Source organism: Patiria miniata, unplaced genomic scaffold (assembly GCF_015706575.1).
Source record: "Patiria miniata isolate m_02_andy unplaced genomic scaffold, ASM1570657v1 HiC_scaffold_19, whole genome shotgun sequence".
Taxonomy (NCBI): domain Eukaryota; kingdom Metazoa; phylum Echinodermata; class Asteroidea; order Valvatida; family Asterinidae; genus Patiria; species Patiria miniata.
In genome coordinates this window covers 7,330,184-7,355,991 of record NW_024037057.1, presented here as the reverse complement: position 1 = coordinate 7,355,991, position 25,808 = coordinate 7,330,184, and the positions used below count along the sequence as shown (strand labels likewise).

General features: G+C 40.7%; 2 protein-coding genes and 2 long non-coding RNA genes across 5 annotated transcripts; 1 reads left to right on the top strand and 3 right to left on the bottom strand.

The window, feature by feature from the left end:
• Nucleotides 1-292: 292 nt before the first annotated feature.
• LOC119725599 lies at nt 293-7,441 on the bottom strand. The gene is made up of 4 exons (XM_038197065.1): nt 7,145-7,441; nt 5,536-5,651; nt 1,322-1,621; nt 293-1,068 (listed from the first exon to the last, which is right to left on the bottom strand). The coding sequence occupies exons 1-4, from the start codon at nt 7,200-7,202 to the stop codon at nt 805-807; spliced, it is 738 nt and encodes a 245-aa protein (XP_038052993.1). The 5' UTR covers nt 7,203-7,441; the 3' UTR covers nt 293-804.
• Nucleotides 2,613-4,357, top strand: LOC119725600. Its single transcript, XR_005270716.1, has 3 exons — nt 2,613-2,790; nt 3,286-3,451; nt 3,963-4,357. It is a non-coding gene; the product is annotated as an uncharacterized LOC119725600 (long non-coding RNA).
• A 2,249-nt stretch (nt 7,442-9,690) lies between the features above and the next one.
• LOC119725598 lies at nt 9,691-15,914 on the bottom strand. 2 transcript variants are annotated; one of them, XM_038197064.1, is made up of 5 exons: nt 15,122-15,914; nt 13,497-13,612; nt 12,036-12,326; nt 11,497-11,790; nt 9,691-11,208 (listed from the first exon to the last, which is right to left on the bottom strand). In XM_038197064.1, exons 1-4 carry the CDS (start codon nt 15,180-15,182, stop codon nt 11,524-11,526), a joined length of 735 nt encoding a protein of 244 aa, XP_038052992.1. In that variant the 5' UTR covers nt 15,183-15,914; the 3' UTR covers nt 9,691-11,208; nt 11,497-11,523. The 2 variants fall into 2 exon arrangements, with proteins under 2 accessions (XP_038052992.1, XP_038052991.1); XM_038197063.1 differs by having other exon boundaries at nt 9,691-11,790.
• Nucleotides 15,915-17,205: 1,291 nt separating this feature from the next.
• Nucleotides 17,206-21,238, bottom strand: LOC119725596. The gene is made up of 3 exons (XR_005270715.1): nt 20,056-21,238; nt 19,640-19,728; nt 17,206-18,941 (listed from the first exon to the last, which is right to left on the bottom strand). It is a non-coding gene; the product is annotated as an uncharacterized LOC119725596 (long non-coding RNA).
• Between the last annotated feature and the right edge of the window lie 4,570 nt (nt 21,239-25,808).

The following is a 25,808-nucleotide window of genomic DNA, read 5'->3' as shown; positions in this document are numbered from 1 at the left end:
CGCGCATACCAGAAACCGGAGACTTTTTTTTGGCCTTACTCTCTGCGGTGTACGAATCCTTTTTCTTTCTTTTTTTTTTTTTTGAATTTTCATAGGCCATCAGCCTCCGTCCAAAATTTTGGCAACCGGTATCAAATGAGGGGAATAATCGTCAAAGCGATTGTTGGCAAGGTGTACACCTCCAGAGTTGGAAAATATGTGATAGCATTGCAGCAGGGGCAGCTTTTTAGGTGTTATCACCTTTTTTTTTCAAAATGTCCATCAAAATGCTTGTTACCACTCCAGGGGCGGTATTCCTTGCGCATGCGCACTATAATCATTTATGCCCTGATTTGACACTGACCAAACCCCCCAGGCTGATGGCCTATCAGGACTTTAAGTGTTAGCAAAACTGCAGGCATTGGTAATAAAGTCGCTTTGCTTAACTATTTTTAGTCAATAATGCTGAACACAAATCTTGTCTTAATTTGGTTCCGAGTCATCAGCCTTTTTCAATAGTGAAGCAGTCAAACAACGTTTAGCTTTTGGCAGCCTTGCTAACTGATATCCATTACAATGTGTTACCCATAGATTAAACAAAATAGAATGGACCAAGTGATCAATCAAAAATAAATTTGAACTAAATCAAATTTTGCAGATAAAGACAGTATTACATGCAACTGAAGACCTACTCGCAATTATAAAGCAAATCTAAGCCTAAAACAATTTAAAAGAAAAACCTATTCCTACTTAGAACACTTAAAATAGGTCTGGCTAGTGAATTCTGTTTTGACCTACAGATGAAGACACCCAAGGTGTGAACATCTAACGCAAAGCCACGAGCAGACCCGCAGAAACCAGCAAAATGGCGGCGAGGGAGGCCTTTCCACCGGCGGTCGTTGGGGGCGCCGCGCTGGGCGTCGTCGGCATGCCCACACCAAGTCCCCCGTTGCACAGGTTTTCAGAGCAGCAGGTTTGACAGGTGATATTCTGGGCGTCGCACCCAGGGGTGCACCCCCCGGGGGAAGTGCTGTTGGAGATGCAGAGCCTGCTGAGGGTACTTTGCCCCATGTGGTTGGTCGTTAAAACCTAACAGGAGGAAAAAATAATGGTGCAAGATACTCAACTCTAAAATGGCACAGCCGGGGGTGTGGCGCAATCCGCCCCGCCCCCGGCTGTGAGATGGTCAAAATAACCAGGATCCTTTAGGGTTAAGCCGAACTATGTAAAAAAAAAAAATGATCACACTTCATGCTTTTATAATATTGATATGATAACACTTACGCTGCCCGTATTATACACAAATAAATTTAAACTGAGGTGGTATATTTAACAAACTTACCCCGCACTGTCCATCGGTACATGGCAGTTGCACTACCCTGTCGCCGTTCGGGTCGAACGGATCGTTGCACGCTGAAGAGCTGATGTTGCTGGCAGAGGGATCCGAACTGTATGCACAAAAGTAGCAGTGGAGGATGTCTGCAACTGCGTCCGCAATAGACCTGCCATTACACCGATCCTCGTTACAGCAGTAACTGCATATGGTACCCTGAGGGGTGGCAATGCAGCCGGGTGTGCAACCCATGGGCTCGGTGCAACTTCTAGAAAACAGCTCAGTCCCACCAGAACTTATCTTTTGAGCCTATTAAGGGGTTGGGGTGGAGATTTGTAATCGAATTAAGACAGGAATTTCAAAGAAAATTGCATTTACGAAGGGTGGAATAATTTTACATGAGAAGACTAGTGGTGGGGTGTTGATGTTGATTTTCAACAGTTGCATTATGTTGGGCATTGCTGTTCGCTATCATGTCCTCAAGGCCTTAAAATTTACACTGTAAAAAATGGCTGTAATTTGGACAGTATCTTACTGTAATTTCCTACAGTAGTATGCTGTATATTTGTTTCGCAGTAATTTACTGTAAAGTACCGTGCATTGTTGGGAGCCGTTGTTTTAGCTGTAAAATACTGTAAAAATTACAATTATACCGTAATTTTCACAGTTATTTACTGTTAAAGATTTTGACAGTAAGATTTTGACAGTATTATACTGTAAACTTAGTCACTTATCAACAAACCCAAAATTATTTTAGGCTGCCAATTATCGTCTTGCGCGTGAAAAGAATTAAGGCGAAACCGACAGCCGCTATCTTGTTTTTTTTTGCACATTTGAAGTGTTGGTAATTCTGTTCCCTAAATCTATACATGTTGGTAGGTATATAATCCGTGCAAGATTAATGTTTGCTCAATCTTGTAATTTGTTTTTGAGGGTTACGAATAAATATACTATAATAATACAGGCCTATGACATTTTTTTATCGAATCACTTCAAATGTTTCCTACTTAGTTTAGTTTATTTTTTTCTGTTGCTTCCTTTTATTTCTTATTTTATTGGATTGTATTCGTATAAAGTCTAGTATAGGCCCTGTATGATTTGTAAGGGTGATAATTTCGTTTACACATGTATTCTGTTGTTGGCTTGTAGTCTGTGGAGTAAGCTGACTGCCCCAGCAGAAGTTTTCCTGAACCCATTTACGACCTTGCTGTGGTCGTGCTGGCTGTGGCCTGGTTTTCCCCTGAGAGTGTCACGTTGTGACCGTTATACTTTGGCAGACTAGGGTGGCTACTTGTACATGTATTGGTCAGTTCTCCCCTTGCCACATCACCATTCCCAAACGAGTCAGCACCAAGCAGGGCTGCTACCTATGCTGCTTCATTCCATCATTATAAATTGAGCTACAATATTCAGTTTCTTGTAAAGATCATCTGGTTCTTCTGCATATATACGTAGGAATGGTGGACCCCCTTTCACAGGTGAGTCTTATTTGTTTATTTTCTTTTAATTATATGCTATCGAAATGTTTTTGCTTCATCAAGTTTTCTTCGTCCCCTTCGCAATGGCTTCACAGTCATCTTGATAGTGGCCGATTCGAAGCGAATTAATTATCTCCTTGCTGTCGTCCAATTTCGTTTGAAGACCTGACATTTTCAAGTTTAAGTTGAAGTTGTGCCATGCGGTTGAAGTGAAATTCGTATTTCCGCTTCATTTCCACGCATTCTAGGACCTTTTGCGTTCAAGATGTTTTTAAAATAATTTCCAGACCAACTGATGTTGTTTAATCCAGATCCAGATACCGATACATATATACGACCGAGTATGCATTTTTATATCGTCTACACAGGGGGTGTTCGGGGCTTTGTTAAAGAAACGAGTACAAATTTTCCTCCATCTCTTGATGAGTTGTCCGGAAATTTAAAATACCTCAAGACCCAATGAATTATTGATTTGTTTAATGTATCCTTTCCCAGTGACTTCCATTTTGACGGCACACAAGTGGATGTTTTCTACTGAAGGCAGAGTCATTATAGTGTCTCTGCAGATCTCATTACAGGTCTAGCCTACCTGTCCTGCCATGCATGTTCTCAATTTGGAGTGCCAAGCCGGACCTGCCACTACGTTAGAATTCGTACAGAGGTAATTATATATGTGTGACCTATATCGAATGCTGTTCCTCTTCAAATCAGACCATTTTCTCATTGTTGTCTATTTCCTGATGTATGAAGTACATGTACTCCAGAGTAAAGGGGGCGTATTCCGTCCAATCCCCACTTAAGAAACAATATTCGAAATGCCACCCCGAAAATCGTAGAGCCCTGTCTTGAGTGGCCCCCCTCCCATGTACTACTGAAACTACTCTTATTAGTTGAACAAAATAGGTCACATCACACTCTGACTGGAAATGGTTGTACATGACCGTCTATTCTGGGTTTTGGCATTTTCAGCCAATCCCTTGGTCCCTCGGGGGGGGGGGGAGGGGGTCCCTGATAAGGAAGCCTAGTCAAGTCAAAGAGATTACATAAACAGTGAAGTTCGGTTCTTGTCATATTTCCCAAGGTATGCAACAAAAGGTTCACCCAAATAATTCAATTGCACCTTTCAACACTGGTAACCTTATAACAAAATTACATGTATGTTTGCCTTACAGATGCTTCATAAGAATCAGTCTGGAATCCGGCACCAAATGCACAAGAAGAGGAAAAATCAAACGCACAGGTCAGGACGTTCACAGGAAGAGAGAAATGATCAATTGCCATGTTGCAATATTTTGTTCGCAATGTTGTAATCTATTACGAGTGGACGTGATTATATTGTTGAAAGATCTAGAGAATGAATGCTATAGATAAACTTTGATGAGAGTATCAAGGGTTCAAAAAGTTTTACTCCATGTGAATCCCTAGTTTACCAAATTGAGTCACTTAAAGATACAAGATCTATTACCTACGCCTGATTTTACCTTGAAAAAATATATTCAAATGTGTAATTACTATTTCTGTGTGATCTCCAAAGTAATAAGCCTTCAGATGTGACACGCCAAATGAAAACCATCCACGGATAAACCCACAACTATCTAGAAAATGTGCTAGTATATTTACTCATTGAATTAATAAAAATAGCATAAATATTATCACAGAAAATTGTTGTAACACTTAAATGGCCTTGTCAGTACTAAGGTCACCAAAGGCAATAATGTTCTGTATACACAATTTTGTGGAATATGTAAACCTTTTCTTAACATCTGTACAATTGTTCTAAAAAAAAGAACAAGATGTAGTTTCTTAGTTAACCTTTTAAGGACGGGGTGTAATGGGGACATTCCTCCACACATAGAGCAAGTGGCCCGCATGACTGCACAGCCTTTGTGTGGTAGCGGGACTGCACAAAAGCAGCAGCTGTGGAACTACCCACTAGTCGTGTGCCATGGCATACCACAGCTGGCAAACTGCATTCCAATGAGGATTAGCGGCCCTGGCCATGACCGCTTCCCGTACGCATGGGGTTATAACCCCTGTGTACTATTGCCGGCCACAAATGCAACATGAGGACCGGTAGTTTGTGCTTCCTCCTCAACCGGATATAATATATATTAGCAGCAATCTGACGTACGGTACATGTATGATGTCCTCCACAACTGTCATTTCAAAGAGAACAAACCCAGCTGATTCATTAGGTAGCGGAGGTTCATATGCCTGACACGCATAGTCACTTTTGCCAAATAATACCACATGTTCAAATAGAATTACTATTAATTACTTAACAGTATGATCACCACTACTGTACAAATTATACAGTACTTTATCGTGATCATTTTACAGTAGCACTGCTCTTGTTGTAAAAAAATACAGTAATTTACCATGTTATTTAAATACAGTACGATAATATTTACTGTAAACTTTACAGTAAACGGCTGGCAACTCAGCTGCCAGTAAATTACTGTAATTTTTACAGTTAATTTTTTACAGTAAACGTACATGATCTTCGGGAGAGAAGTTCAAGAGGCTATATAAAATCAACTAAATAAAAGACGGTTAGCCGGAGTTTACATCTAAAAAGTACTTTACAGTACTTTATCCAAAACCATTTTGTCAGATATTAACCCGGCCTTACTCGGTAGGGTACGTGTGTGGAAATCACATTGCAGTTGGAGGATTTAGTACTGTTACATGAAATTCTTGGGGGTCCTTAGAATCAAAAGCAACAACGTGTCAAATCCAACTTACCGTACAGACATTACCGCTAGGACATGTCATTGTCGTCGCGCCGGCCGGGTTGAACGGATCCCCACAATTACCGTCGGGAAAAGAGCAAGTGTAGCAGTCAAGAGCGACACATGATCCTGGAAGTAAAAGAAAAAGGAACAGCTACCTTGAAGACTGGTATGACTCATAACTCAGACTCGACTCGACTCGAGTCCCAGTTTCCTTGTCTCGGACTCGGACTCGAGTCACGACGACAAATGACTCGGATTCGACTCGACTCGACTCGAGACCCATTTTCCTTGACTCGGACTCGGACTCGATTCACGATGACAAATGACTCGGACTCGGAGTCGGACTCGGACTCGACCCCGTGGACTCAGACTTAGACTAGGACTCGACCTTCGTGACTTGGGACTCAGGCAAAATACCACAAATCTCTTATTTTTTTTCAAAAATTATTTGACGACGACGGTCGTCAATTACTGGCGGGAAAAGAGCAATTGTAACAGTCGAGAGCGGCACATGATCCTTGATGTAAAAAAAAAGAAACAGCTACCAGACTTGGTACGACTCATGACTCGGACTCGACTCGACTCGAGTCCCATTTTCCTTGACTCGGACTCGGACTCGAGTCACGACGACAAATGACTCGGACTCGAGTCCGACTCGAGTCCCATTTTCCATGACTCAGACTCGGACTCGAGTCACGATGACAAATGACTCGGACTCGGAGTCGGACTCGGACTCGACCCCGTGGACTCAGACTTAGACTAGGACTCGACCTACGTGACTTGGGACTCAGGCAAAATACCACAAATCTCTCATTTTTTTTCAACAATTATTTGACGACGACGGTCCTCTCCTGAGCAAGCGATGAAGTCTGTGCGGTGCGCGATATTTTTTTTCCGTACAAATACATCCGTTATGGGCGTATTTCGAAGTACTTTGAGTTGCAAGTCAAGGACTTTATTTTCCCTTGAAAAAAAAATAATCCAAACCACATACATGTATTGTAAAAAGAAAAATGTTCCAAATGACTAACAAACCTTTTTAAGAGAAAAAAAGTACAGAAGAAGAAATTTAAAAAAACATCCCATGGGAATCGAACTCACACTATCGGATTTGTAATCCCATGTAGTATCCGTGACACTACAGCAGTGACTCGATCGATGTGGTAGTTTTAAACATTAAACTATAGGGCCCTCCAGCATAATTCTATCGATAGTAGCGAGCATGTGGTATGGAAAAATACATCGCGTGCGGTGCATAACACGCGTGCGGTACATAACACAGCGCCTGAAGCTGGCTGTTTCCAATACATATTGATCTGGGAAATCAATGTGTCGAAACATGTACACACTGAGAAATTGCCTGCGTTAATTTTACCCCCAAAAGGGTGAAAAACTACCCAAATTGGGTTGTTCTATGACCAATTGTTTGGGTTAGAATTTCTGTTAAATTCAACCAAAACTTGTGGTTGTCAATTGTCAATTTTATTACTGAATTGTCAATTGTCGCCATGAACTTGGAAAATCTCCATGTGAACCATCACGGTGGATTTAGAACTGAACTTCTCCCCAGAAATGCAACGAAGAACTCCCCCAAAAAATTATAAAATTGTTCTACCTACCAATACCGGCGACAAACAGCATACAGGCGAACAGCAGCATAGAACCAGGCGTCTTCATCTTTGATATCTTATGTCCAAATATCTCGTGTGAATTTCTCCAAATTCTGGTCTGCAGTTGCTCCTTTGTGTAAGAATTGCCTATGACGAGAATTTTCCCCAAATCTGCCTGTTTGTACACCAAACCACTTTCAGGGTGCAGCTCATTTGCATACCGGCGCAGAAAGGTAACAAAAGGTGTCCTTGCGCACGCATCAATCGAAGGCTAGGCCGTGTCCGAATCAACTGGCTGCGGCTGGGAGTTACACACACACGTCTATGGTAAGTTGCTGCAGCCACAAGCCAGTGGCTTCCATAGGCACACGTGTTCTTTGCAGCCGCAGCCACAACTTCCGGACACGGCCCTACTCGCCGCGCTCTAGCCAAACGATGACTCGACTGGTACCCGCTACTTACATTATCACTCTTGCTACGAATGATTAAGGGAGCTGGAAGCAGTGTAGCCTGTGACATCCAGTCAAGGGGGCGGGGAATGGGCCTGGGCCCCACATCTTCCCATGAGGGCGCTGTTGAATACGTATATCATAGCTATATTGGACAATAACTACCACTATTCGCCTTCCAATGGGACGTTATAATCAACGGCAACTCGTGAAAAAAACTAAATAGGGTTTGGACAAAAAAATACGCACGAAATCGAGGAAAAAGAGAGTGTATCATGGTAACTCATACGGCAGTTCTCCGAATGCCAAGGCCAACACCATACAGACTACAAGTTTTGATTGAATTTAACAGAAATTCTAGCCGAAACAATTAGCTAGGCCAAAAAAAAAAGTCTCCGGTTTCTGGTATGCGCGCGTCGCCGTAGCCATGCGCGTCGGCAAAATGAAAAAGGTGGTTTTTTTCAATGAAAGATGATGTCTCAAAACCGCCAAACTCACTGGTTTGACTGGAATCCTGCTGCTGCACAATTTTAACGTGTTTTAATATGGGGTTATGATCGAGAATAAGCTTTATGTGGCCTCTCTGGACTCCCACATATTTGCACTAAGTTTAGTCGGACACCATTTGCAGTCATCAGCCGACATTTGAAGCAAAAAAAAACAGGTAAAAAAAAATGCCGCGTCGCCGCACCACTTTTTGGGCAACCTCCATATCAGAAACCGGAGACTTGTTTTTTTGTCTCATAGAAGAACCCATTTTTGGGTGTAGTTGCAGTTTTCACCCTTTCTTGGGTAAGATTAACCCAGGCAATGTTTGAGTGTGTGCGCAATAATCAAAGCAAAACATGGACCACACAGCAACAATGTAAATTTCTCACCCTTGTCCTCGACCCCAAACCTGGATGCACGAGTCACGGTCTTGCCCATTCACCCGGTTTTTCTCGTTCCCAAAAATAAAAGCAATAGAGGTTACGCGTAGCGGCCATCTTAGAGATCATTTTTTGGTATTTTAATTTAGTAACAATGAATGCACAGAAAGTTTATTCATGCTCATCCAGGCAATGCAAAAATTTGCCCTCAAATTCCGCCTTAACGCATAACCTCTATAATTGTCATGTGTTTTCCCCTAGCAAAACCCCCTTATTTACTAGAAATTAAAGGTCTGTTCTTTGAGACAAATTAAAATCAAATCACGCAACATGGTGGCTTGAAATTAACACAGCACACTGCAAAAAACTGTAGTGTTAATTTAACACCATTTGGTATCTATATAGGACAACACCAGTAAAATATAACACCAGATTGTCCTATATAGATACCAATGGTGTAAATTTAACAATGCAGTTTTTGCAGTGCAGTTTTCTTAATTTTATTATATATAAATGCCTGTTCGGTAGGATTTCAATTTCAGGAGATTTTGCACAATAAAATAGATCTGGAATTCATAACTGGCAGCAATTTGAAGATTTGCTATGTTTGTCTCCAAATAGACCCTTTATTTCTGGTGGAATCCGGAAAGGCTTAATAAAAGGCAAACAGACAAAATAAAGAACGCCAAAACTTTTTCTCTTTGCTAGACATTTTAATCAAGTGCTTAAAATATGATAGTTTATCTCTTGTTCACAGAAATCAAAATTAATTGCAAATAACTATCCTTAAAAGACAATAATCATCTTTAAATCTCAACATTCCAAAGAACGAAACTATACGGACCAGACGATTTAGAGTTAAAACCACTTTAATTTTACGAGGTACAAAAATAGAACCACCCTAGTGGAAGCTCGTGTGAACACTATTTACTAGACTGAATGATATTTCACTCTAAGACGTCTGGTCCGTAGTCTTAGTCAGTGGGAGTAAAATTGACTCTCAAATAGTGTGAGTTTTCACTCTTTGAAAGTATAAAGAGAAAACTTATTTGTTGCCAGATTCAATGACTGTGACAGGCCTTTAAAAAACTGATCATCCTTATCCTAAACTCCCCACTCCATCAAAATCCATCCCCCCATTTTGTTGCATTTTGGGGGACTTGGTCCTGCAGGCCTGCTTTGACTAAATATTGATGGGGTATGATGGACTCGGGCCTGGAGGCCTAAAGCAAAGCATGCATTGGAAGCAGTGTGATTGATGGATTTTGGCTGACTTGGTCCATCACTTAGTAAAAGACAGTAGGGAGTTAAGGCTTCAAGAACGTGAATCTGATTTTTTACCACTGAATGTTATCATTGTGCTCACTTTTTGTGATAATTATACTCGCTACAAACCATGTTTCTCCATTGCGTTATGTTAGTCAAATTATTTGAACACTGAACTTCAAATAAAAGCACAAAACAACACAACAAAACCCGTGCTCGAGAATAAAGAAAAGTGCACACACAACAAAATAACAAAAACCCAATGAAGATATTAGAGAGAAACACGGTGTTGTCTGGAGTAGTTTTTTACAATCAAATTTGAGACGTTTGTGGCACAATGTTTTCAAAATGAATGAGCAGAATTTTCTTCGTTTTTAGCAAGAGTTTATACTTCTGGCAAGAGTTCTGGATAATAGTGCTGAAATCAGGACTGATAGGTTGAAGGAAAACGACAAATAAGCTAAATACACTTGAGGATCTGGGAGTGCCAATCAGGCCATCAGATAATAGGTAGCACGATGTTTTTGCCCAAGCATTCCTTTTCAAATACATTTCTTTTGTTCTCTGTAAACATTTTAGTTAATGACACCTATATGGTAAATTCTCAGTAATGTCAGATTCAAAAGGGATTTTATAAATAGAAAGCTAACAAATCTCACCCCTGTAAAATATTTTCAAATCTTATGATGTGTTTATGCGGGAGTGTGGCCAAGAACAAAAAAGGCGTGGCTAATACCACACAAAATGATCAGCTGTAATTCAAAAGGGATTTTTTAAATAAAATGGTAATAAATCTCACCCCTGTAAAATATATGCAAATCTTATGATGTGTTTATGCGGGAGTGTGGCCAACTACAAAAGGGGCGTGGCTAATACCACACAAAATGATCAGCTGTAATTCAAAAGGGATTTTCTAAATAAAATGGTAACAAATCTCACCCCTGTAAAATATTTGCAAATCTTATGATGTGTTCATGCGGGGGTGTGGCCAACTACAAAAAGGGCGTGGCTAATACCACACAAAATGATCAGCTGTAATGTCCCTATCCTACCGCCACCACTACGTTTAAAAATACTCATGACAGTATACACGCAGCGAATCATTTGTTATCTAAGAGTAAGTCTATGGATATCTATCAAAATTATGAACTGAAAATTGAGTCCCAGATTCGAATCTTAAATTAAAGTACATACATAGTTTACTTCATTTTAGACAAATATAATGTAAGCATGTTACAAAATACAAACAACACCAATGTAGCATATTTTACTTGTTTCATTTTGGAAAAGGGTACAGATTTATACTGGTTGGTTGTATCGTTGGTTATCTAAGCTGAATGTATTGGCTACGTTGAAGGGGAAATAATTAAGTACGAAATTTTGAATGATCTTCTATAAACGCGATTTGTCACTGCCGCTAAAAAAAACAGTAAGGGGGGGGGGGTGCGTCGCCTCTTCATGTGTTGAAATGTGGCAAGCTTAGAAGAGTCTGTAGAAAAACAAGGGGAAAGTCAAAACATCGGTACACAGTTACTTATTGTTGCAGTGATGAGAGATACCAAGGCAAGCAACCAGTTATAAAACACTTAAAGACAAAGACTTGTTTGGCATTACGAGAGGTTAATCAAATGTTGCAGATAAAGACAGTATTACATGCAACTGAAGACCTACTCGCAGTTATAAAGCAAATCTAAGCCTAAAACAATTTAAAAGAAAAACCTATTCCTACTTAGAACACTTAAAATAGGTCTGATTAGTGAATTCTGTGTAGACCTACAGATGAAGACACCCAAGGTTTGAACATCTAACGCAACACCACGAGCAGACCCGCAGAAACCAGCGATATGGCGGCGAGGGAGGCCTTTCCACCGCCGACCGTTGGGGTCGCTGCACTGGGTTTCGTTGTTGAGGGCGTGGCAGCGAGTCCCACGTTGCACAGGTTTTCAGAGCAGCAGGTTTGACAGGTGATACCCAGGGCGTCGCACCCAGGGGTGCATCCCCTGGGGGAAGTGCTGTCGGAGATGCAGAGCCTGCTGAGGGTACTTTGCCCCGTGTGGTTGGTCGTTAAAACCTAACAGGAGGAAAAAATAATGGTGCAAGATACTCCTCAACTCTAAAATGGCACAGCCGGGGGTTGGGCGCAATCCGCCCCGGCTGTGAGATGGTCAAAATAACCAGGCTCCTTTAGGATTAAGCTAAACTATGCAAAAAGAATGATCACACTTCATGCTTTTATAATATTGATTCGATAACACGTATTATACCCGTATTATACACAAATAAATTTACACTGTGTGGTCTATTTAACAAACTTACCCCGCACTGTCCATCGGCGCATGGATATTGCACTACCCCGTCGCCGTTCGGGTTGAACGGATCGTTACACGCTGGGGAACTGAAGTTGCTTGCCGATTTGTATGTACAATAGTAGCAGTGGAGGATATCTGCAACTGCGTCCGCAATAGATCTGCTGTTACACCGATCCTCGTTACAGCAGTAACTGCATGAGGTTACCCCCTCGGAGGTGACGCAGCCGGTTGTGCAAGAATCAGCCTCGGTGCAACCTCTAGAAAACACCTCAGTGCCACCAGAACTTGAATTTTGAGCCTAAGGGGTTGGAGTAGATATTTGTTATCGAATTAAGACATGAATTTCAACTGAGAAAATTGCATTCACGAAGGGTGGAATAATTTTACATGAGAAGACTGTGGTGGGGTGTTGATGTTGATTTTCAACAGTTGCATTATGTTGGGCATTGCTGTTCGCTATGATACGGAGCTCTGGAAGTGCCATCCGACTTGTTCAGATACTGACTTATTTTATCTCCGGATGACGACATATTACAGGCGAGGTGGCAACATCCCAAGATAATTTATTAAGGGATGACGACATCCTGAAAGTAGGATGACGATATCTTCATATAACTTATTATTGGATGGCGACATCCTCAGATAATTTATTAAGGGATGACGACATCCTGAAAGAAGGATGACGACATCCTGAGGCATCAAATACTATATAATTTAGTGGAATTAAGCGACGTTTGAAGTAAAAAACAAACAAAAAACATAAGCGATACTTACCCACAACATTAAGCGAAGTTTGAAGCAAAAAAAACCCAAAAAACATAAGCGATACTTACCCACAACAGGCAGCAAGACATCATGACCTCTCATCAATAAATACCACGTACAGCGACAGGACCTGTGCGTTTTCAAGATGGCTTCAATGCACCCCGTGATAAATTATCTCAGGATGTCGTCATCCTATTTTCAGGATGTCGTTATACCCTAATAAATTATCTCAGGATTCGTCATTCTACTTTCAGGATGTCGTTATTTCCTATTAAATTATCTCAGGATGTTGTCATTCTGTTTCAAGGATGTCGTCGTATCCTAATAAATTATCTCAAGATGTCGTCATCTTGCCTGTAATATGTCATCCTCCTGCGATAAAATAAGTCAGTACCTGAACAGGTCGGATGACACTTCCAGAGCTCCGTACTACAATGTCCTTAAGGCCTTAAAATGTATACGTACATGATCTTCGGGAGAGAAGTTGAAGAGGCTATATAAAATCAACTAAATAAAAGACGGTTAGCCGGAGTTTACACCTGAACAGCACTTTATCCAAAACCATTTTGTCGGATATTAACCAGGCCTTACTCGGTAGGGTGTGTGGAAATCACATTGCAGTTGGAGGATTTAGTACTGTTAATACATGAAATGCTTGGGGGTCCTTAGAATCAAAAGCAACAACGTGTCAAATCCAACTTACCGTACAGACATTACCGCTAGGACATGCCATTGGCGTCACGCCGGCCGGGTCGAACGGATCCCCACAATTACTGGCGGGAAAAGAGCAATCGTAACAGTCGAGAGCGGCACATGATCCTGGATTTAAAAAAAAGGAACAGCTACCAGACTTGGTCCCCCCAAAAAAGTGGGTCAAAAAATTACGGCTTGGGCTTCGGGGCCCCGCCGCTTAAGGGCCCCGAAAAAATTTTGGATTCGAGATGCTCTGTGGTGCGATTTAAGGCACTTTAACCGATGTTTTTTGAGGAAAAGATGGTGGTGTACTCATTGCCTGCCTTTATTACGACGTCACATTAAAAAAAATTCGGGGTGGGGTTTTTTTGGGGGGGGGGCATGGCCCCTTTTGGCCCCCCTGGATCCGCCCTTATCATCACGAATTGCTCGTTACGGAGAACAACATTTCTTTAATTGCAATCAACATGCTCGAATAGGCCTACACCGTTTTATGACTGCACTGTATCTATTAAAGTATAAGTCCAGGTCTTCAATATGGTTTAACTAAACAAAATATTGATTTACTTTTATATTGACACACAATTCTCCCAAGTGTAACAAAAGGGGGATCCAAGAAACTGATTTGGGAAATTTTTAATTGCTGGCCCAACATGGTCAGAAATATCAGCATTATCTAAAGCAGATACATGCAAATCTTTAGCACTTATCAGGGAGAATTATACAACCAATCAGATCTATTCCATATTTATATGCAATTAATCATCCCATGATCATCTCATTAGCCCCACAAGTGTACGGAATATTTTTGCAGCAAATCTACTACAATGGTAACAAAATGTGATGCTACAAAAGTGGACGTGTGCCCAACACACAAATCTAAAGGGTGCTTCCCTCCTCCATGGTAATACAATTAAAATGGTAACAGCAAAATTTCGAACGGATTTATCTGGAAAATGCAAAAATCTATGGGCCTTGAAGAGCCTTGACTCAAAATTGCAAGGCCCTGAACCCTCAAGGCCAAGGCCAAGGCTTTTGCCCTCAAGCCTTGAGGCCAAGGCGCTAAAATCCAGCCTTAAGAGAGCCTTAAGGCCAAGGCCCAGCATCAAGGCACTACATCACTGCAGTGTAGTATCCATGACACTACAGCAGTGACTCCATCGATGTGGTAGTTTTAAACATTATACTATTGCATATATAGGGCCCTCCAGCATAATTCTATCTATAGTAGCGAGCATGTACGGAATAATACATCGCGTGCGGTGCATAAGAAACGCATTTAAGTATTGTACATAACACAGCGCGTGAAGCTGGCTGTTTCCAATACATATTGATCTGTGAAATCAATGTGTCGAAACATGTACATACTGAGAAATTGCCTGCGTTAATTTTACCCCAAAAAGGGTGAAAAACTACCCAAAATTGGGTTGTTCTTTGACCAATTGTTTGGGTTAGAATTTCTGTTAAATTCAACCAAAATTTGTGGTTGTCAATTGTCAATTTTATTACTGAATTGTAAATTGTCGCCATGAACTCACATTTCCATGTGAACCATCATGGTGGATTTAGAACTGAACTTCTCCCCAGAAATGCACCGTAGAACTCCCCAAAAAATTATAAAATTGTTCCACCTACCAATACCGGCGACGGCAAACAGCGTACAGGCGAACAGCAGCATAGAACCAGGCGTCTTCATCTTTGGTGTTTTAAGTCCAAATATCTCTTGTGAATTTCTCCAAATTCTGGTCTGCAGTCGGTTCCTTTGTTAGAATTGCCTATGACGAGAATTTTCCCTAAACCTGCCTGTTTGTACACCCAGCCACTTTCAGGGTGCAGCCCATTTGCATACCGCTGTCACGGTCTCGCTTCTCCGGCGTGCCAGCTTCTCCGGGTGGATTTCGCGGATAATTGAGCACGTTACAGTGCACGTTACATGAGCACTATTCATGCTCATGTGTCCGTTTTGCTAAGTTTTCCTTGGGCTGTGTTGTTGCAAGTTGTTGTAAAGTCTACCGGTCCATACAGACAGTGAGGGACACCCAAGAATGCGTTATGTAACACTTCCTGTGGGTCAAGTCATATTGCAAGCATTCTGAAGTTGTTTTCCCATCGTCATTGCGTGTGCATTGAGGAAAAATTAAGAAGCGTGTTCCTTGCTCGGTTGTGGTCCATCAAATACATGTCCAATTTGCAACCACGTTCAACCACGGCTTAAAATAAGTGTGCATCCTTCAAGTCTTTTTGGTTATTAGGTTGTTGTGAGTTAATTGCGCACCCCACCATGCCTAGGTCTGGATTCGATGGTACCCTGTGACGTATACATACAAACATCCTAACTTCTTACGTGCACCAGTGCAACCCCAGAGAACTCAGCACACACATAAAGTTGTCGAAAGTGAACACTACTGCGCAATTTTGTGCATGCGTGTTGAAGCGAAATTTCCAATTTGGAGAAGCTAGCACGCCGGAGAAGTGAGACCGTGACACCGGACACGGCCCTACTCGCCGCGCTCTAGCCAAACGATGACTCGACTGGCACCCGCTACTTACATTATCACTCTTGCTACGAATGATTTATGGGAGCTGGAAGCAGTGTAGCTTGTGACATCCAGTCGGGGGGGGGGGGGGGCCTGGGCCTGGGCCCCCCATCTTCCCATGAGGGCGCTATTGAAAACGTATATCATGGTTACATTGGACAATAACTACCGCTATTCGCCATCCAAGGGACGTTACAATCAACGGCAACTCGAGAAAAAAACTAAAAAGGGTTTGGACAAAAAAATACGAACGAAATCGAGGAAAAAGAGAGTTAATCATGGCAACTCATACGGCTGTTCTCCGAATGCCAAGGCCATGCAGACTACAAGTTTTGGTTGAATTTAACAGAAATTCTAGCCCAAACATGATTGGTTATAGAAGAACCCATTTTTGGGGTATGGTTGCAGTTTTCACCCTTTCTTGGGTAAGATTAACCCAGGCAATGTTTGAGTGTGTGCGCAATAATCAAAGCAAAACATGGACCACACAGCAACAATGTAAATTTCTCACCCTTGTCCTCGACCCCAAACCTGGATGCACGAGTCACGTTCTTGCCCATTCACCCGGTCTTTCTCGTTCCCAAAAATAAAAGCAATAGAGGTTACGCGTAGCAGCCATCTTAGAGGTCATTTTTTGTTATTTTAATTTGGTAACAATGAATGCGCAGAAAGTTTATTCATGCTCATCCAGGCAATGCATAACGCATACGCATAACCTCTATAATTGTCATGTGTTTCCCCCGGGAAAACCCCCTTATTTACTAGAAATTAAAGGTCTGTTCTTTGAGACAAATTAAAATCAAATCACGCAACATGGTGGCTTGAAATTAACACAGCACACTGCAAAAAAAAACTGTAGTGTTAATTTAACACCATTCGGTATCTATATAGGACAACACCAGTAAAATTTAACACCAGATGGTCCTATATAGATACCAATGGTGTAAATTTAACACTGCAGTTTTTGCAGTGCAATTTTCTTAATTGTTTTACATATAAATGCCTGTTCGGTATAGGAAATCAATTTCAGGAGATTTTGCACTATATAAAAGATTTAGAATTCATAACTGGCAGGAATTTGAAGATTTGCAATTTGTTTTGTCTCCAAATAGACCCTTTATTTCTGGTGGAATCCGGAAAGGCTTAATAAAAGGCAAACAGACAAAATAAAGAACGCCAAAACTTTTTCTCTTTGCTAGACATTTTAATCAAGTGCTTGAAATATGATATTTTATCTCTTGTTCACAGAAATCAAAATTAATTGGAAATAACTATCCATCAAAGACAATAATCATCTTTAAATCTCAACATTCCAAAGAACGAAACTATACGGACCAGACGATTTAGAGTTAAAACCACTTTCATTTTACGAGGTACAAAAATAGAACCACCCTAGTGGAAGCTCGTGTGAACACTATTTACTAGACTGAATGATATTTCACTCTAAGAAGTCTGGTCCGTAGTCTTAGTCAGTGGGAGTAAAATTGACTCTCAAATAGTGTGAGTTTTCACTCTTTGAAAATAAGAGATAACTTATTTGTTGCCAGATTCAATGACTGTGGCGGGCCTTTAAAAAACTGATCACCTTTATCCTAAACTCCCCACTCCATCAAAATCCATCCCCCCCATTTTGTTGCATTTTGGGGGACTTGGTCCTGCAGGCCTGGTGTGACCAAATATTGATGGAGTATGATGGATTTGGGTTTGGAGGCCTAAAGCAAAGCATGCATTGGAAGCAGTGTGATTGATGGATTTTGGCTGACTTGGTCCATCACTTAGTAAAAGACAGTAGGGAGTTAAGGCTTCAAGAACGTGAATCTGATTTTTTGCCACTGAATGTTATCATTGTGCTCACTTTTTGTGATTATTATACTCGCTACAAACCATGTTTCTCCCTTGCGTTATGTTAGTCAAATTATTTGAACACTGAACTTCAAATAAAAGCACAAAACAACACAACAAAACCCGTGCTCGAGAATAAAGAAAAGTGCACACACAACAAAATAACAAAAACCCAATGAAGATATTAGAGAGAAACATGGTGTTGTCTGGAGTAGTTTTTTACAATCAAATTTGAGCCGTTTGTGGCACAATTTTTTCAAAATGCATGAGCACAATTTTCTTCGTTTTTAGCAAGAGTTTATGCTTCTGGCAAAAGAGTTATGGACAATATAGTACTAAAATTAGGACTCATAGGTTGGAGAAAAACGAAAAATAAGCTAAAAACTGGGGAAGGCCAATCAGGCCCTCAGACAATAGGTAGCACGATGTTTTTGCCCAATCATTCCTTTTCAAATACACTTCTTTTGTTCTCTATAAACATTTTAGTTAATGACACCTTTATGGTAAATTCTCAGAAATGTCAGATTCAAAAGGGATTTTCTAAAATAAAATGCTCACAAATCTCACCCCTGTAAAATATATGCAAATCTTATGATGTGTTCATGCGGGGTGTGGCCAACTACAAAAGGGGCGTGGCTAATACCACACAAAACGATCAGCTGTAATGTCCCTATCCTACCGCCACCACTACGTTTAAAAATACTCATGACAGTATACACTGATACAAGTTATGAACTGAAAATTGAGTCCCAGATTCGAATCTTAAATTAAAGTACAAACATAGTTTACTTCATTTTAGAAAAATATGATGTAAACATGTTACAAAATACAAACAACACCATTGTAGCATATTTTACTTGTTTCATTTGGATAAGGGTACAGATTTTTACTGGTTGGTTGTATCGTTGGTTAACTGAGCTTAATGCATTTTTGGCTACGTTGAACGGGGTAGTAAGCACGAAATGAGATTTGAATGATCATCTATAAACGCGATTGTCACTACCGCAAAAACCGTTGAAGGGTTGGGGGTGTGCGTCGCCTCTTCATCTGTTGAAATGTGGCAAGCTTAGAAGAGTCTGTAGAAAAACAATGGAAAAATCAAAACATCGGTACGCGTTTAATGTTGTTGCAGAGATGAAAAATACAAGGCAAGCAACCAGTTATAAAACACCTGAAGACAAAGGCTTGCTGGGCATTACGGGAAGCCAAGGTTTAACCGGACAGGAATAGCTTTGGATCTCGGTACGTGTAATGCCCAACGGGCAAACCGTGGCGAATCTATAGGCTTAGTTGAAGCCGCCCCATCTGATTGACCCCACTGTAGTCTGCAAAAATAGTGGGGTTTTTAGAATGCACTTGATGAGGCCAAAACAAATAATACTTCTGCTTCCGGTTTCCCTACCTACCATATTCTGACAGCCCCTACCCTAATTTTGTTACTGGAAAATTAGGGGGAAAACACCCAAAACCATCACTTTATACCTTCTACCCTTGAATACAAGCAGTCGCCTCCATTATGATCGTACACCAAAAAATTGGCCAATAAAAAAAATGCCTTACCTACCTACCGTATTTTTCGAATGCCATGTAATCGGAAGCAGAACTATTTTTTTGGCCTGATCACGATGTACGTCTGTATTGATTCGCCGTGTTTTAAAAAAAATCTACATCCCCCTCCTGGCTGAGTCCTGACTCCGCCCATGAAATCGTGCTACTTGAGGTTATCGGGCGATGTTATTCTGGCAAGTTTTATGATTTATTTTAAGGTATTTACCTGTGTGTGACCATCAAAAGGCTGAACCAGGCTTGAAAGTTGAATCCCCGGTTGTGAAGCCGCCACCAGGTCGTCTGGTCCTCAGTAACCTATCAAAAAATTGGAAAATATCTGTCAAAATAACATCTCAAATAAAATCACCGTTCATCGTTTTGGGTTTTTTTTTTTCAACCATGATCGTATCCACTTTCTGTTTGCATCACTAATAGACCGTTTTTATCATAATGCGGCCATCTTGATTTTTTTCCATTCAAATCAACGTAACCAAAGCGAGGCTGGAAGGAAAATAGTCTGGTTCCTTTTTGCACAACACACAGCATCATTCAGTACTGTTATGGGATACAGGGAACATCACAAAAATGGTGGCAGCATGATAAAGGTCTATTGAAACTGTCCGTTGGTTTCTTAAATTTTACCTCAGGCACGAATTGTGGGAAGTACAGCAAGCAGCTAAGGTCATCGGTCTCCCATCATCCTCCCCACTTCCGGTTCCTTGTTACATCAGTCGCGACGTGCCTTCCGTCTCCAGTACACCTTTAGCTTCCTCCACAGCTTCACATCTCAGCTGCAGTCGGATGTTAGAGAACATAGAAAAGACTCGGCCTTGCACGCGGCTAGGCTTTGTTAGGTACATCATGCCACTCCTCGCACAATTGGCTGTAAATTTGTCCTTAGCCATGGCCTCACAAACTTACCCACTTTAGTTCTAAAGCTATGTTAGGCCAAACTAATATTGTCGTAGGCCAAACTAATGTTATCGTAGGCCAAACTAATGTTATCGTAGGCCAAACTAATGTTATCGTAGGCCAAACAAATGTTATCGTAGGCCAAGCTAATGTTAACGTAGGCAAAAGTAATGTTACCATAGGCCAAACAAATGTTAATGTATAGGCCAAACTAATCGACACTTAATAAGGGCCAAACCTCGTTAATTTTGTATTTACTACCGTAATACATTTACACAATACTTAATAAGCTTACTCAAAACTTGCGTAGGCGACATATGTTGTGCATCATCTGATGTGTCCTTTGTCCATTTGGTAAAACGTCCACACCAAATTATGCCGCTGGTATAGCATTACTTTATGTCATTTTGCAGTGCAAAACACGCGCGTACCAAATATCGACAACGATGACAAAGTTTGGCCCATTGGGTTCAATGGAAGCTGGCACACTTTGTGTCACTTTGCGTTGTTTGCTCACAATACTATGACGCAAAAAAAGTCAATTGAATTCTTTATGGGGAAAACTAGTTATGGAAAAAAGAAATACAGAGATCGTAGCTTCACGAATTACGTGGTGAAGAGAATTCAGCCGACATACACAATAGGCGAGTCAAAAGCATATTTTCAAGAGAAAGCAAGGTTCTCCCTTGCAGATTCTAAGTGACAAGTCTTACAATCATTGAAGATGAGGAAAAAAATAAGTGTAATATACAAGGACTACAAAAAAGCATGGGAGAAAAGCGTGCGTGCGACCAAGTCACATGACTTACACAATTGTATTGACTCAATAACTACGGATTGTTCAATCAATCACACATTAAAATTCCAAACTGAACGAGTTGGACGAGCAAAATATTTCAATTATGTATCAGAAATCACTTTACAGTCTGCCGGAACCTAATGGAACCTAATGGAACCTCGTTTGTAATTTTGTGATTCGATCACAGTCGATTTATGCTGTCACAATATTAATGTAAGCGGAACTGGGGGCGCTGTTTACATACTTAGAGTACATGAATAATAACAACCATGACCCTATATTTGTACACAACACAAAAAATCACATCTTCAGACTTCAGTGAAACATCTAAGTTACAAATAGCGTTCTGACGCGTTCGCAGTTCGTAATAATTTGTATTCCTGTTTTAACCGTCAATGGTATTGACTGATGCTGAACCACGATTAAAAATATATTGTAAAACAAATTGTACTAATTGCACAACCCGTCTTTTCTAATCTGACTTGCAGTCACTAGCATGTTCAGTTGTTCACATGCATAGTCCACTAAATGTTTTTCACATGAGAAAAATGAAGGCACGTGACTTAAAAAATACATCACATGACTTACGATCAATAATTGCAAGCGTGTTAAATCTGATATAATAACGGCCATGTATACAAATACAATTTTAACGTAACTGTTAATTATAAGCAATCGATCGATTAACCGCTTATCAAAACCAATAAAACATCTTAGACCACGTACGTCAGTTTTTCACGTTTTCGCCAAGATTATTTGGCGCTCTACTAGAGGCAGGTTTCAACTCTATGCCTATAAGTATAACTCGACGTACCCATTGAGATGCCATTTATATTATTGTTTATTCGTAAACAATGCCAACCTCAACGGATCGGACTTACAAAGTAGTATATCAGGACTCAGAATGTTGTAAAGTACAGAGACATTTAAGCCTGGTATACAGGCTGCATGCCGCTGCACAAAACGAAAAACAATATTTTAACACAAACTAAACACAACATGTCAAACTGACGTCTTATACAGTCATTATGGAATCACTTCTTCCAAAATGTTTTATAGTCTCCGTATCAGAAAACACAGTTTTCACACCATTCGGCCCTATTCGCAATATGTAGCATCTTACATTTCGATTTACCATCCCTTGATCTTAACCATATTTAAAAAAATACAAATACAAACACCAATAAAAATATATGTAGTTTTTATAACAGCGGAATTTCTCAGTGAGGGGGTCAAGCAATTCTCGGACGTTTCGCTTATTTACCAAATTTAGCCATTAATTACGAGCAGTGGGGATACTGGTATCTACCTGCATGGACCATAGAAAAAATGTGAACCCCATTCAAATTGATAACCTTCATGAAATTATTCAAGAGATCTGTCAATTACTACATTTTACAGCTGGCTATCTACAGAGTACAGCTGACTAGAGCAACTCGCGAACGAGGTTTTACTGATAACGGGTTTCCAACAAAACGTGAATGGGCCAAATGGGGGGGGGGGAAGCTAAATTCACCAAATCTTGATCGAGCAATACGTGAATTAGGCCCAATGTACCGAACTTGAATTTACGAGATCATCCAATTCACGGTTCACTTAAATCCCGGGGGAACTAAATTCACCAAATCTCGATCGAGCAAAACGTAAATTAGGCCCAATGTACCTAAACATCTTGAATTGACGAGATTATCAAATTCACGTCTCACTTAACTACCAGGGTAAAAAACTAAATCTACTCAATATCGATCGAGCAAAACGTGAATTAGGCCCAGTGTACCGAAACAACATGAATTTACGAGATCATCAAATTCACGTTTCACTTAAATACCGGAGGAAAAGCTATGAAACTACAAATTCTCTGTCGAGCAAAACGTGAATTAGGCCCAATGTATCGAAACAATTTGAATTTACGAGATCATCCAATTCACATTTCACTTAATTACCGTGGCAAAAAAACTCAATTTACCAAATCTTTATCGAGCAAAACGTGAATTAGGCCCAATGTACCAAAACAACCTGAGTTTCTGAGATCATCCAATTCACGTTTCACTTAATTACCGTGGAAAAAAACTCAATTTACCAAATCTTGATCGAGCAAAACGTGAATTAGGCCCAACGTACCGAAAACCTGAATTTTCGAGATCATCCAATTCCGCGTTTCACTTAAATACCGGAGAAACAAACTCAATTTACCGAATCTTGATCGAGCAAAACGTGAATTAGGCCCAACTTACCGAAACAACCTAAATTTTCGAGATCTTCCAATTCACGTTTCATTTAATTACCGTGGGGAAAAAACTCAATTTACCAAATATTGATGGAGCAAAACGTGAATTAGGCCCAACGTACCGAAACAACCCGAATTTTCGAGAACATCCAATTCACGTTTCACTTAATTTCCGTGGGAAAAAAACTCAATTTACCAAAACTTGATCGAGCAAAACGTGAATTAGGCCCAACGTACCGAAACAACCTGAATTTTCGAGATCATCCAATTCACGTTTCACGTAATTACCGGGGGAAAGCTAAATCGATCGAGCAAAACGTGAATTAGGCCCAATGTACCGAAACGACTTGAATTTATAAGATCATCCAATTCACGTTTCACTTAAATAACGGGGAAAAACGTGAATTAGGCTATAAAACCGAAACAACTTGAATTTACGATATCATCCATCCGTTTCACTGAATTACCGGGAGAAATTTTACCACATCTTGATCGAGCAAAACGTGAATTAGGCACAATGTACAGATACAACTTGAATTTATGAGATCTCCAATTCACGTTTCACTTAAATAACGGGGGGGATTTAACTTTACCAAATCTCGATCGAGCAAAACGTGAATTGGGCTATAAAACCGAAACAACTTGAATTTACGAGGTCATCCAATTCACGTTGCACTTTATACCAGGAAAAAACTAAATTACCAAATCTCGATGGAGCAAAACGTTAATTGGTGAAGAACTATTTTCCGACGCTCGTCGAAAAAAAACTCGAGTTCGAAGTAATTCTGATTTTCGTAATTTACCGAACGCAACCGAATTTTTACCGAACTGCGACGGAAATGTATATTGTTTGGACCGAAGCCGAATTTGTGGAATAAAGCCGAAGACGGATGTAGCGTTTGAGGCGGCCCATTTTTTTCCCGAAAGAAGCCGAGTTTGGCGAGCCGGAATTTTATTTTTATTTCATTGACCGATCTTCAAGACGGATGACTTTTGAATTAGTTTGCGGATTTCGTTATTTTCAGCAAAAAGCCGATTTTAAGGATTTGAAGGACATGCACGCGTCGATCCATTTAAAAATAGAAGGTCGGCGAACTTTGTTTACGCGGAGTTTCGAAGAGACATTCTTTCTAACGGCTACACCTGTCCGTATACCGCTGCATACATGACCGCATACCTTAGACAATAAAAGGCCCACGCCTGGCGTCCAGGCACATGCCATCTTGTTCATATGCAAATTTATTGATAACACAATTGATGGCTTCCCCCAAAAGTTAGAAGCGGCAGTGGTTAACTTAATGACTGGGTGCATACTTATGTTCCCCAATGCCGATGTTTCCCAATACCGATGTTCCCTAAAATCCCTACCCATAACCCTAACCCTAACCCTAGCCCTAACCCAATAACCCTAATCCTAATCCTAAGGATCTCGGTGAACATAGGTATTGAGGAACATAAGTATTGGGGAACATCGGGTAGACCCCCTAATGAATATGCTGAAATACTCTATCACTACGGAGGCAAAATTTGTGTCTTACATAGGGGAAAGAATGTTGCAACCTGACGCCACTTCAGCGGTTGTGGACAAAATCAATTCAAGAAAAGGTTTTGCAGACTTACCCCCTGACGACCTTTTTCAAGCACTTTATGAATCTTTAAGGAGCCTCCAAAATATTCCACAGACACAATTAAAATCCACAGAAATTAAAATCACTTGTTCACAGTTATTGTTCATTTTCAATGGAGTTCAGTAGGCCTACTGTACAGTTCAGTGTCCAGTTCAACACAATCTTGCAAAATGGAGTCCAGCGAGGGAGTTTCCTTCGAGCACTGATAATTCCAAGCCCACCAAAATGTAGTCCACAAAATGAGGAACAGCGTAAAATCCGTGCCCGTCCAGGCCAGCGTTTGCGGCCGGGGGCAAATATGAGTATTTATCCGCTGTCCAGAGGAAGTATTTCCGTCGAAAATCTTAACGATTTGTGCGAGAGTTGGCCATGGAGGGGCCGACGCCCACCACGTGCATGCTCTGCGTGAATTTCCACTGCGTAATGCATATGACACGCCATGGAACAATTAATTGCGTGGTTGATTTTCGTGCACATACCTACGGTATTTCTCCAGCCGCACTGCTCAACTTGTATTCCTCCGCCTAGGACATTTCGTCTGCTCTAATCCAAAGATTTGCTCGAAAATAAATAAAAGTACAAATGTAAGACTGTCGTGAGAAAACATTTCTTCAAGAAATTCTGAAGAATGATGGAATTTCTACTTGTATTGAAACAATGTAAACAAAATTCTTGGCACTACTTTGTAAGAACACAGCTCAGACAATGCATGTCCATACAGTGACGCAGCATGAGTGTTCATGATTGGTCAGAAGTGTGACGAGACGCGCAGCCCGTTGATCAATCCACTCTGATTGGACGGCGGGTTTGGCGTGCATATTTAATGAAC